At 46.0% G+C, this 13,896-nt stretch overlaps 1 protein-coding gene across 7 annotated transcripts in view; it reads left to right on the top strand.

The window, feature by feature from the left end:
- wrap53 (WD repeat containing, antisense to TP53) overlaps positions 1-12,058 on the top strand; it is a 33,078-nt gene extending 21,020 nt beyond the window's left edge. For all 7 annotated transcript variants that reach the window (XM_048524190.2, XM_048524188.2, XM_048524191.2 and 4 more), the window contains 5 exons: positions 420-552; positions 1,792-2,000; positions 4,611-4,714; positions 5,710-5,853; positions 7,554-12,058. In XM_048524190.2, coding sequence (XP_048380147.1) covers positions 420-552; positions 1,792-2,000; positions 4,611-4,714; positions 5,710-5,853; positions 7,554-7,782 — 819 coding nt within the window. In that variant the 3' untranslated portion in view covers positions 7,783-12,058. The remainder of the gene's footprint in view (positions 1-419; positions 553-1,791; positions 2,001-4,610; positions 4,715-5,709; positions 5,854-7,553) is intronic.
- Positions 12,059-13,896: the final 1,838 nt, after the last annotated feature.

Genomic DNA, 13,896 nt, shown 5'->3' with positions numbered 1-13,896 from the left:
TTACAGTCACTGATGATGCACTTGACTGGACTGCTATCAAATTAAAATTTGACACTATAATGTTGAGAGAATTGGAATAAAAGCTTAATTTAAAAAACTAAATTTTGGGTTGGGGCTCTCGATGAAAGAGACGCAGAGTGGTTTAGGGAGTGAATTTCAGAATTTAGGGTTTAGGTAGTTGAAGGAAAAGACACTTCTCTGGTGGAATGATACATAAGAGCCTAGAATTGGAGGATTGTGAAGATATCAGATGGTTCGAGAACTGGGGTGATGAATGAATGGAACCGAATGCATTATATATTTCCACGTTCCAGAAGGGACAGTGAGGTATGTCTGATTCTCAGAGGCTGTATAACATGTCACCGAATGGAGGTACCAGCCATTACAAAGTGGTTTTCATTTGAATTCTGTGCTTGCAGGATGAGCTGACGTCTGCTCACTCCCTCTGTTTCACACCCGATGGGACTCAGCTGTTCTGTGGCTTTGACAAGACGGTGAGGGTGTTTGATACATCTCGTCCTGGTCGAGAGTGTGAGAAGAGACCAACACTGGGTATGCCTGACAGCTTTTATTTCTGAACCTGTGAGAGGGAGTTAGGGTTTATTGACAAGAAGAATCGCTTGTCAATTTGCTGTTGAGTCATTTTGGAAATACTTTGATCCGTCATTCCTTTTACACTCAGTAGGGCTGGAGTTTATTGCTCCCTCGAGTCTAACCAAGTTGCTACAGTGTCTTGCTGAATCAGCATCAAGTTCTGTTTAGTTTGACCATCGCATCCATAAGACATGAGCAGAAGCAAGCCATTCAGCCCATTAAGGCTGCTGTGCCATCCAATGAGATTATGATCTAACCATCAATTCTATTTCCCTGACTTTTCCCAATAACCCTTGATTTCCTTACTGAATAAAAATCTCAACCTCGACTATATTTAGTGATCCAAACTCAACCGCCCTACATTATAAAGAAGATCACAGGTTCAAAAATAAGAAATTCCTCCTCATCTCCATTTTAAATGTGTGATCCCTTTATTCTGGGATTATTCTCTCTGGTCCTAGACTCTCCTATGAGGGGAAACAGCCTCACCACATCTACTTTGTCAAGTTCCCTAAGAATCTTGAATGTTTCAATAAAGTCTCCTCTCATTCCTCTATATTTCAATGAGTATGAGCCCATCTACTGACCCTCTCCTCATAAGACAGTCGCTCCAGAGCAGATATCATTTAGCAAGCCATCTCTGGACAGCCAGTATATCTTGAGTTGAATCCTCCAAGTTTGCATGTTGTCCATGTGTGTCGCACTCCATAGGCACAAAATCCAGGAGGACGTTTCCAATGCATTTCTGACAGAGCATTGCACCTTCATAGATACTGTCTGGTTGGAAGAATAATGTTCTCTCAGAAACCAGGGGTGTACAGAATCCTTGGCTTTTTACAGAGTAGCAAATGAATATTTGAAGAGAAACATTTAAATGGGGCAGGAGAACAGTTAATTGGGTAGTTTTTTTCCAGACAGCTATAGAGGAAAGATGGGCTGAATGGCTGTATCCAGTCCTGTACTTGTGCTCTGCAGCTGCTTCTAAAATGTTGGCTCACCAGAAATTTGCTGCACTCCATGCCTTGGCATGAGGTGAGAGCCTAGGGGAGCTGACGGGTATGGATACAGCCCAAGGAAGCAGTAGCTTTTGCGAGATAGTTGGATGAAACAGGACCACCACACCCCTTCCCAATTTGCCTGTGAGCATACAGCGATGTAACACTACAGAATTCCACTGACCCCTCTCTCTGTTTCCAGTGAAGAAACGGGGGCAGACGGGGATCATCTCGTGCATCGCCTTCAGCCCCGAACATGACCTGTATGCCTGTGCCTCCTACTCCAAGACAGTGGGACTGTACTCCCGGGACAAGGGGACTGTGCTCACCATTTTACAGGGCCACCAGGGAGGAGTGACGCATGTGATGTTTTCACCTGACGGAAACCTGCTTTACACTGGGGGCCGGAAGGTAAGCCAGGAGCCTTTGAGAGGAGAAGGAGATATTCTTAGTGTTGGCTTTTATGACCAGATGCTACAGTAGATTTCCAGTCTCCCCCTCCTTCATTAACCTTCTTCCTCGATTGGTTGGAGCAAGGTTAATTTGAAAAGAATCCCTGCCTTGAGGATGTCTTTGTTGCAGAAGTAATATTTTAAAAGGAGCCAGTTTCACTTGGCTTTCTTGAGTTAACAGAAAAGTGAACTTATTAGCCACTAAATAAATGCAAATGTAACATGCATAGACAGATTCGAAGTGAGAAGTTGAATGGAACAATTTCTATGGCTCGATGGTGGAGAGTAAGCATTGAGCATGAATGATTGACCTGTTGATTTTGGAATTCTTGGCTTTGCAGATTAATTGAAATCCTTTTGTCTTGTTTCCTTTTGACAATGGTTGGTTGACAACACTCAGTAAGAGTGTTCTCCATTTGTACTTGTTTCCTTTTGACTAGCTACTGCCTTCTGGCACTCAGACAGAGAGAGCCCTTTACCTGCAATACTGAGGGAATTAAGTGAATTGCAATGTGACTGTCAGTGTACACAGTCGTGGGTTCCGACCAGAATGCACGAGTACTTCATTCCTCTGGCGTGCTCATACCGCTTGATTTATTAGCACAGCTTCCCCTTATGAGCAGAGACCCTGACTGAGCTAGCTTTTTACCCCTGTTATTGTGTATGCTTGAAGGGACAGACCCAAAATATAGCCGTGTCCCAGCCAGCTTTATTTCCTACCATCATCTTTCCAGACTGAGAGAACTCTCGGGAGATTACAGTTCAGGTTGTAGTGCATTTCTCCCTTGAATCATCCTGAAGACCTTGTCTGGTGGGATATTTCAGCATCATTCTCTCTCTCTCTCACACACATATCCTCCTCCTTCTCTCTCACTCCCCCCTTCTCTGTCTCACCCTCCTCCCCCCCCTCTCTCTCTCTTTCCTCCTCTCTCTTTCCTCCTCTGTCTTTCACCTCCTCACTTTCTCCTTCTCTCTTTGTGTCTCTCCTCCTCCTTCTGTCTCTCTCTTCTTTCTCTATCTTCTCTTTCTTCTCCCTCTCTCTTCTCCCTCTCTCTCCTCTCTCTCTCTCATATCCTCCTCCTCCTCTCTCACTCCCTCTCTTTTCTCCTTCTGTTCTCCCTCTCTCTCCTCCTCTCTCTCCCCCCCCCTTTCCCCCTCACCCCCCCATTCAACCATCAAATTTACCATCCATAGCCATTTCAGCCATAGCAGCCCTCTTTAGAAAGCACACTATGGAATTAAACGTTCAGCATGCCTGTTAGTAATGCAAGGTTATGATCCCACGGTCATGATGCTAGTCCGGAAGTCATGCTAATCCCCACAACAGGCAATTTTGACTCTGTGTATCAAAATTCAGGAAAGGTGTCATGACCTTGATAAAGGTGCAGTTCAAATTTACCAGAATGGTGTCAGGGATAGAGAATGTGGATAGACTGCAGCCACTGAGATTGTTCTGCTTGGCAAAGAGAAGGTTAAGGGGAGACTTAATTGGGGTGTTCACAAATGCAGGTTTGAAGAGATTGAATAAGAAGAAATTGTCTTTACTAGCAGCGGGAAAGTAAATTGAGGACGTGGGTTTATAATAGTTGCCGAGGTAAAGGTAACGCTGCTATACCTGTACCAGATCCATTGGGCTATTCTCTCATTAGAGAGAGAAAGAGGTGGCGGGCTATGGTCTTTTTTCACATGGTAGGGGGACTCCAAAACTAGAGGGGCATAGGTTTAAGGTGAGGGGGAAAGATTTAAAAGGGATCTGAGGGGCAACTTTTTCACACAGAGGGTGGTGCGTGTATGGAATGAGCTGCCAGAGGAAGTGGTGGAGGCTGGTACAGATACAGCATTTAAAAGGCATCTGGATGGCTGAGTGAATAAGAAGGGTTTACAGTGATATGGGTCAAATGCTGGCAAATGAGACTAGATTAATTTCGGGTATCTGGTCAGCGTGCACGAATTGGACTGAAGGGTCTGTTTCCGTACCATTCAGTTCTGACTGGTGGCAGTTTAACCTAAGGGTCACCACACCTCAGGGAGGGGAGAGAGGCTGAGATAGAGAGTCCTTCATGGTAACCTCAACCAGTGTGGGAATTGAACCATGCTGTTCGCATCACTCTATGCCACAAGCCAGCCATCCAGCCAACTGAGCTAATGAAACAGTGAAGGGAATTGGAATATTTTTTAACACTGCGAGTTGTAATCTGGAACACACTACTGAAAGCAGATCCGATAGAAGCTTTCAAGTGGAAGTTGGATTGACTCTTCTAAAGGTAAGTTTTTGTAAGCCTATGGGAGGAAGGAGAAAGGGAATGGGATTAATTGGATAGCTGTGTCACAGGGTCAGCAGAGGCGCTATGGGCTGAATGATCTCCTCTGCTTTACGGTGCTTTGGTCCTAGGGTGTGATTGGGGAGCCATCTGTTTTATATCACACTCTGATGCCAATTTCCATCCCTGCAGTCGACCTGCTAGACTCCCTGAGTACTGTTCCTTAGTTACGATTCACTACCCTGAACTTGACCCTGTTTCCCACAGCCCTTTTTCAAAGTACTCTCTTTTTCTCATGTTTCCCTAAGGATCCTGAAATCCTGTGCTGGGACCTACGCCAGCCTGGCAAAGTGCTATTCTCCATGGTCCGCTCAGCGACAACCAATCAGAGGATGTATTTTGATCTGGATATGTGAGTAATTCTTTAAATCTTTCTTTGTGAGTTGCTCATGGTCAGTTAGTGACCGTAAGAGTTTGGTTTTCGATACAATGTTTACGGCCACTGCTGTGGCTAGGCTGCAAGCCCCCACTGATCAGCCAGTGGGATAAATGGGATTTGGACGAGCAGATGTGCTCCAGATTGCCCCCTGGTGAGCAGTCTTGTACTACATTGTGACCATTGACAGTAACATGGAGTGTTGACATGGCAGTTCACAATAGTGAAAGTTAGCAGGCAAAGCTGGCTCAGGTACATGAGTACGTGACCTGTGCTGCCGTTCCCACGTATTGTAGAAATACTGCATGGGGGATGTTTGAACAGGTTGAACCAAAACTGGTTGACATTCAGAAGAATGATTATTGATGCACTTAAGATTCTGGGGGGGAGGACGAGACAGAAAGGACTGCTGATGCTGGAAAAGCACAGCAGGTCAGAGGATTCCAGCCCAAAATTTGGACTTTCTTGCTCCTCAAGTTCTGACCTATTGTGCTTTTCCAGCTCGGCATTTTTTGATTCTTGGGAGGGGTAGGACAGGGTTGATGCAGTAGATGTTGGGAAGATATTTCCCCTTTTGGGGGAAACTAGATCTGTGAGTCACACTTTCAAAATTAGGAGTCTGTCACTTAAGACTGAGAGGAGTTTTTCTTTCTAGAGGTCGTTGGTCTTTGGAATACTTTTCCATAGTGAGTGGTAGAGGCTGGATGACTTATATGTTCAAGGCTGATGGGGGCCAAAAAGTGGGAATGATTCCACAGTCAGATCAGCCACAATCTTAAATGTGGACCTGCAAACAAAATCTCTCAAAACTGTTTTCAAACAAGCCAGGGCAGTTCTCCCCATATTGCCTTGGCCAGTATTTATCCTTTAACTAACCCTCGAAGGCCAGTCTGATCATTATCACCTGAATGCTTGTGTGACCTTGCTGTGCAAAGAATCGACAGCTCTGTTTCCTCTCTCTCTCTCCGCAGTTATGGGCGCTATGTAGTCAGCGGGAATACTGAGGGAACGGTTTCTGTGTGGGACACCTCGTTAACACCAACAGAGGGGCCGGACCCCGTCCTCAGTCCTATTCTTCAATTTCACACTCAGCAGGACTGCGTTAACGGGATCAGGTAAGCTGCACTATTTACTCAGTGGAAGCTGTTTGTGGGGTGCGGTGGTGATGCTGAGATGGAGGACCTGGGGAGAGAGAGGGGTGTGCAGCATTTGCAGTCGGAGTTAAAAGGAAGACCCAAAGTTAAGACCCTGAGCAAAGTTGACAGGTTGAGATTTGTTTAGTTGTTAGCGACCTGTCCAGGGAGCCACTGAAGTTTTATTTTTGTCTGAGTTAAACTCATGCATTTCCTTCCTATCATTCAGGATTGGCAGTTTCTGCCATCTGTGACACCATGAACTTTCTTCCCTGTTTCAGCTCATCTGCAGCTGAAATCCCCATCTATGTCTTGGTCACCTCAGGGCTTGTGAAATATGTTCATAAACAGCCTTTCAACTGTCTGAAAATTTGAGCTTATCTGCCACTGTCCACTTCCGAAGTTGCACCCTGCCCTATTTCCCACCAATCTTGTACTCACTGACCTGCACTCACTCTCAGCCCAGCAATCCGATACAGAAGTTCTGATCCTTGTTGTAAAATCTCTTAGTGGCCTCATCTCTCCCTAGCTCTGTCCTTTTCCAGTCTGAAGGCCTTCCAAGGTCTCTGACCCCTCTCATTTTGATCTTCTGCACATCCCTCATTTCCATGGCTCCACCATTGACAGCCGTCCTTAGGTTGCCTGGGCTGTAAGCTCTGGAATTCCCTTCTTAAATCCCTCTGCCTCTTCTCCATCTCTTTCCTCCTTTTTAAGACACATTTTAAAACCTATCTTTTGGGCAAAGCTGTTGGTTGCCTGCCCTGTTTTTGTCTCAAGTGGCTCAGTTTCTGTTTGGTTAGCACTGCAGTGAATTAAGACCGTAAGACATAGGAGTGGAAGTAAGGCCATTCAGCTCATCAAGTCCACTCCGCCATTTAAATCATGGCTGATGGGCATTTCAACTCCACTTCCCTTCACACTCCCCGTAGCCCTTGATTCCTTGTGTGATCAGGAATTTGTCGATCTCTGCCTTGAAGGCATCCAACGTCCTGGCCTCCACTGCACTCCATGGCAATGAATTCCACAAGCCCACCACACTCTGGCTGAAGAAATGTCATCTCATTTCCATTTTAAATTTACCCCCTCTAATTTTAAGGCTGTGCCCATGGGTCCTAGTCTCCCCACCTAACAGAAGCAACTTCCCAGCGTCCACCCTTTCTAAACCATACATTATCTTGTAAGTTTCTATTAGATCTCCCCTCAACCTCCTAAACTCTAATGAGTATAATCCCAGGGTCCTTGGCCGTTCATTATACGTTAAATCTACCATTCCAGGGATCATCCGTGTGAATCTCCGCTGGACACACTCCAGGGCAAGTATGTTCTTCCTGAGGTGTGGGGCCCAAAATTGGACACAGTATTCTAAATGGGGACTAACTAGAGCCTTATAAAGCCTCAGAAGCACATCACTGCTTTCATGTTCCAACCCCCTTGTGATAAACGACAACATTACATTTGCTTTCTTAATCACGGATTCTACCTGCAAGCTAACTTTTAGAGAGTCCTGGACCAACACTCCCAGATCCCTTTGTACTTCCATTTGAATTATGTTTGTCAGGATGGTTCGAAATGCGCCTTTTAAGTTATTGTGTTACTGTAGGCTCTGGCAGTCTCAGCAATATTCTACTGTTTGCCTGACACATTGAACCTCTGACCCCCAGTTGTTTGCACCTCCTTCACAGCCTGCACCCACACATGAACCTGCTGGCCACTACCTCAGGGCAGCGCAAGTTTCCGGAACCTGCTGAGAGTGAGGATGAGGGCAACGAGATCCTGATGACCCACCGCAACATCAGGGCTGAGAACTCCATGAAGCTGTGGCTTTGCTCCCAGCAGCCTGCCCCAGCAACCCAGGCCAGCAGCCTGGCAAGTGGTTCACAAAGCAAGGACTCTGTCTTGGAGCTGGACTGACCCAGTTTTGCCTTACACATGCATTGAGGTTAGGCTGGAGCATCTGCGTGTTGCGGCAGAATAAAATCGCGCCCGGTTGAATGAGGTAATGTTACTTTACTTGTGTTAGTTTTCTTTAGGTCTGGGAGATTGACCTATCCTCCACAGTCTGAAGGCTTCTCGCTTGAGTTACAAGTTGTCTTTCCCTCATTCCAAGAGATGAGGGAAAGGCTGCCCTCTGTTAACTTTCAGGGTCTGTTGGGCTTTGGGAGTGACAGAAATGTTAATGCCGTTGAGCAGAGAGGAGAGAACGATGATGATTTGAAATTGTGCTGTAGATCGTCACTAAAGCAAGCAATGCGACCAAGGCTGCCACAGCATGGGAGTGTTTGATGGGGACAGTGTCTGGGAAGCTTTACTGTGTATCACACCGTGCCATCCCTCCCCAAGGGGTATTTGATGGGCACAGTGTAGAGGCAGCTTTACTCTGTAGCTACCCCTGTCTGAGGCATGTTTGGTGGGAGACAGTGTAGAGGGAGCTTTGCTGTGTATCTAACCCTGTGTTGTACCTGCCCTGGGAGTGTCAGTTGGGAAGTATGGATCAGTTTTCCAGTCGCTGTATATGTTCTCGCTGCCAAGCACAATATTTTCAGAAAGCTTTGAGAGTAAGAGAGTCAGTGACCTTTGAATGTGGATTTATCGTCCAACCTCACCGGGGAGTCAACGGACGAAGTTGTACATTAGATGAATTGTCAGTGAGAGGAGGTCAGAGTGGTGCCATCTGCATCAGTTACTTCGAATGTTTAGCAGAGGATGCCCACCTTCCCAAGGAATCACCCTCATCAGCTATGCTGAACTGAATCGATCCCCACATCTCCCCCTCTCACTGATCACCCTATTCCTTTGTTCCTTGTAGCATTAGCCTGCTTTCCTTTATATCCATTGATGCCTCCAATTAAATGCTGATATCTGGAAAAGACAACAGTGCAGTCAAGAGGCTGGACAGGTTATCGTTTCACTCAGAGGCCTCCTGCGGTGGAACCTGATCATTACACGTTCCTTTTAAATACTGGCCAGCTCTTCAATGTTTTCTGTATCTTTTACCTCGTTTCAGTTCAGCGCTGGGCTTTGTTGACTGGACAGGCAGACAATGCAGTAGCCAGCTGCACCCTGAGGACCAGTTTGAGTGACGTGCAATGGGAGAACCCATGGGGATTGCCCTGTAGGATTTCTGGATTGAAAGGGATAAACTGGGGCTGTGTTTAAGATCTCTTGCACTCTGCAGACAGCAGGGAGCAAAGGGAAGAATTCGAGCCCAACAGGTTTTTACACTCCACCTTTGCTTTATCTCACTGATCACTCTATTCCTCTGGTCCTTGTAGGATTATCCTGCTTTCCTTTGTATCCATTGATGCTGTTCATCTCAGCCACCCTCTGCATTAGCAAATTCTCTATTTTCTCCCCTCCCTAGGTAATGTCTCCTGATTTTTTTAATTGGATAAAAATATTGGGAAAAAGAGCAGGAACAGGGTGTAGTACAGGTGGTGTCCCTTTTGCTGTCCTGGTCCCAGGCCGAATTCATTGGCTGGAGATTGAGGATGCTCCTACTCACCTCTACCAGCCTCCAGGAATTCCGACTTCATCTCCCACCAATAAAACAAAAAGCAGGAATATTCACCAGACTTTATTAGCTAGGGTGAGAATTAGGAGCAGTAGGAAACTGTTGGGCCCTTTGAGCCTGCTCTGTCACTCAGATAGAGAGTGACTGATATAGCTGTGACTGTCACTCCATTTTTCTGTCATTTCTCCCCCTCTCATCCCCTAAATAAGCCCTGATTCCCGTGATTGAAGACTCTGTCACATGTGTTCAGTGACCCAATCTCTACTGGCCTTTGGGGAAGAGAATCCCAAAGATTTACAGCCTCTAAGAGTGGGGAAACCCCTTATTTTGAAACTGACCCTCAATGGGAAACATCCTTTCACCATCTCTTCGCTGGGCAGCAGGGTGGCTCAGTGGTTAGCACTACTTGGGCCGCGTGTCCTGCTTCCACACTGTAGTGATTCGGTGATCTATCCCTCAAGCCCCTTTCGCATCTTATGTCTCAAAAAGACTACCCCTCATTCTTCTAAACTCCAGCTCAGCTTTTCGTCCTCGGCCAAATTCCTTTATCCCAGAAATTGGCCAAGTGAACCTTCCCTGAACTGTCTGTTTATTTAATTTTACAGCCATTGTCTTGTTTGGGGTCTTCATTTACACGTGAAAGTATCTCCCCTCTGTTCATAGTTGTATGGTTTTAAAAGCTTAAACTGGACACATTGCCTTGGTGAAAGCACAAGGCTACTTGCAGTAAAGTGGTGTACATCATTTCACAAGTGACCTATTCACAGGAGCAAGGAACTGAAAAACACTGACCGGCGCCAGAAATTTACATGCAGTTTGAATAAAGTTACTCTGTTTATATTTTAGTGGGTTTTTTTAAAAACCAGGTTCTGTGGTGAGCCATTCACCCTGTTTTCCATTGTCTACAAACGCACAGAAGACCGATATTCCCTGTAATCAAGGGGCACTCCTGTAGACACATTAAATTTCCCCTCCAATAGCACAGGAATGTTTTGATAATTTTGAGGAATGGATCATATTCTGCAACTCTGACTCTTTTGCTTTTTTCAAAACAACACACCACAGGAATTGGCTACAAGGGCGATGATGTTTCGCAGTTGGCCTGTGCAGGGAGACCTCAGAGCTCTGCTTCCAGAAACAACATTGGTTGAAGTCAAGGCCAGGGAGCTGAGCTTGGGGCTGAGACTTAATTGTCTGCAGATGGGGCTCCTTCTTTGACAGGGGTCCTGTAACCAGCAGCTGCAGACAGCAAGGCAGAGATCCTGGGCTCTTTTCAATAACCGCCAGTCCTGGCTTACTGGGGCCTGAACAGGGCCGAATCTAACCAGATTTTTAGAGCAGCTCACTTCAGCTGTTGCTCATAACAAGTTATTAGAGTTGCTGGCCTCCCTCACCATTGCTCTTCACAGTCTTCTGGGGGTCAAACTGGAGTTTAGATCAGACCTAGTCCTCCAGGGAATGGCGCGAGGTTTCACTGAGCTTGGGGCCAGGAAGCGACACAATTGATCCAGTCTTCCTGACTTCCATTTCCATCCAGCCCTCAGGAGTGTGTAGAGGATGGCCCGAGGGAGCAGAGGGCAAGTTGGAGGCAGTCAATTTGGGAAAGGCACAGTGGGTGGGTTTAGGAGCAGAGAGGCTGGAGTTACAAATTACCCACTGCCAGTAGTGGAAAGGTGTAGCATTAATAACAGACAAGGATATTGAGGACAGTGTTGAGAGCTCTTTTTCCGTGTATTGGTCCCAAATTGTACAAATGGACGATTGGATAAGCTGCACATACAGGCAGCCCCTATCGGAATTGGGTTGGTTCACATACAGTGAGGAGGGGCGTTTTCTATCCCCACAGACATCTCTTCAGTCTCGATCTGTTGAATAAGTTGTATAGAGTTTTATCCGTCTCAGAAATGTACTGTTTTTAATATTAAGAGGAAGTCTATTATCACTGGAGTGAAGACTTTGTCCTACCTGCCTGCTCCCAGTGGTGTCCTTAAAGTGACAGAGTGATGGGCAGTTTCCACACGGTTGCAGAAATCTGTGCCATTGTGGCCAAACTCCTTTGCCTTCCCACCCAAGTGTTAAAGGCAACCTTGTAGTCTTGCACCCAGAGATTGGGGTGAGAGCAAGTGTAGGGCATTGATCTGACCTGGTGACACAGAGTCTTCTCCTTGTGGGTGGGAAATGGGCATCCACCTTGCCTGGATGCCCGTTGCCAGTGTGCATCGGGTCAGGCTTTAGCTTGTTTCCTACCATCGCCCAAGAAACAGCCAGTTTAGTCAGCCCGTTCTGTTTCTTCACTGCTCTGCTTGTTTGAGTTGAGAGTGGGAAGAGTTGCTGTACGCGGGTAGAGGAAAGGAATGGAAATATCTCTCACTTGGGGCAATGATGGCAAGTCTGGAAAAATAAACATAAATCTAGAACAACTAACAGTCTGTTCAGGGGCGACCTAGACTGACTATCTCACACTGATATTGAAGAGGTGGTGCCCCTCATCCACTTTAACTGAGCTTGTTAACTGTTTATAGCATGTGCTGGGGATTTCGGTCAGGAATCTTCCTGTATCTTAATATCTTAGTACTTTAATACCTGTGGCATGTTGCCTGCGGATGTTTGGAAAGAGTTTGATTTTTGTACAGTTTTGTATGTCATCAATTAAAAAGAATGTGCTTATCAAATTTAGCATGGGTATTTCTTTGCTTATATTTATTATCCTCCACTGGCTGCATTTTGCTGGAGGAATTCACTATTAATTGTTTGGCCTTGAGTTCTGTCTTGTCCCCCTTGTGGGAAAGTATGGAGCACAGATGAAACCAATCAACCCTTTGTACCTGTGCTCGTCCTGTGAAGTTGTGCTTCACTCCACCTCAGCCTCATGAACCCTACAAGTTTCTCAAGCTCAAGACCAGCTTTTGGTCACCTATCCCTAATATTTTCTTAACTTTTTTCGTGAATTTGCCTGTGGAACGTGTTACAATATCAACACAGGAATGGTCAATTATCAGGGCAGCTAGTGATGAGCAGTGAATTAAATGTTGTTCTGAAAGCACCTACACAAGGTATTGTGTAGAATCACTGTTAGCCACAGAACTGGGAGTGTCAAATCCAGCTTCATCCCAAAAGCTGACTGAACCCGTTCTTGCAGTGAGTATAAGACACCATCTCGTGGCCAGCAAGGGTGACTGCAAAGGCAGGATTTCAGCCAACAATAAGTTGCGTTTATTTAGCATCGTGAGCCAATCCAACCATCCCACAGCGTTTCACAGGACCGACAGTCAAATAAAATTCATCATGCTGCCACAAAGCATGATATTAGGACAGACTCCATTAAAGAGGTAGGTTTTAATGAGCGCATCGAAGGAATTTGGGTCCTTCATGCAATATCAGTTGAGAAGTGAAGGGAGGGAGGAGATGCAGGAGGCCAGAGTTGGACCAGCTCAAAGATCTCTGTTTTGGATATGGAGTCTAGCTTCTCTAGTCAGTGACACAGCTTGCCCTAAGAGATAAAGCACGCTACTGATATAAGTCAGCTCATTGTCTTTTGTACAAGAAACAGGATAGGCTCCTCCTGTTGCTGCTAAATAAATTTCCTCTTGGTCTTGCACCTTGCTACCAAATTGTACCTAATTCACACTGCACCACCGTTTCTACTAGCCAATTTCAATTCCCTTGTTCCCATATTCTGTAACTCCCCAACCTTTTTTCTTTTGTCACCCCTCTCTCATCCTTCAGGGATTCTGGAACGGCTTGCACTTTAAATAGGATCTTACCACATCCAAAAGTGATTTCAAAAGTCCAGTCATTGCTTAGTTAGGCAAGGCGCCAGAGACAGTAAAATGATCTGTTTTAGATGTGATTAATCGAGGGGGTGGGAGAGGGGAGGTGTACGAGCCACCATTGATGGATTTCAGTCAGCGAGAAGGAGATGCTGAGCAGACAAGCCCCCTTGGTTGACCATCTTGTTCCAAAAGATGGTATCTCAGACAGCACAGCACTCCCTTGGTTATGGAGTGGGAATGCTGGTCTTAATTCTGCCTTGTGGGATCATAATCGATGCATTGGTGGCAGAGAGTGTGAATGTTTAAGATGATGGATGGAGTGCCAATCAAGTAGGATTGTATTGTATTGGATTGTGCTGAGCTTTTTGAGTAGTGTGTGGAGAATATCCTTTCACCTTTCTGACCTGTGCCTTATAAAAGGTGGACACCACAGTCTCATTTCCCTTAAAGTGATGAAGCCTGACTGCCTGAATAATCTTACAAGATTAGCAATAGGTTCGGGATGTGTCCAGTCCATGACTGTCCACTTTGCCTCTGGTCTTGTCCATGCCCAAGTATTCTTTTTTTAATCCCTACAGTACGGCCCAAGTCCACACCAACTCTCAGAGCATCCCACCCAGACCCAACCCCCTATAACCCACCTAATCTACGCATCCCTGAACGCTACGGGCAATTTAGCATGGCCAAACCACCCTGATCTGCGCACCTTTGGACTGTGGGAGGAAAACGAGCACCCAGAGG

The sequence above is a fragment of the Stegostoma tigrinum genome, chromosome 45 (genome assembly GCF_030684315.1).
Source record: "Stegostoma tigrinum isolate sSteTig4 chromosome 45, sSteTig4.hap1, whole genome shotgun sequence".
NCBI lineage: Eukaryota > Metazoa > Chordata > Chondrichthyes > Orectolobiformes > Stegostomatidae > Stegostoma > Stegostoma tigrinum.
The sequence above is the reverse complement of the archived record's forward strand: the minus strand, read 5'-3'. Positions and strand labels throughout refer to the sequence as shown.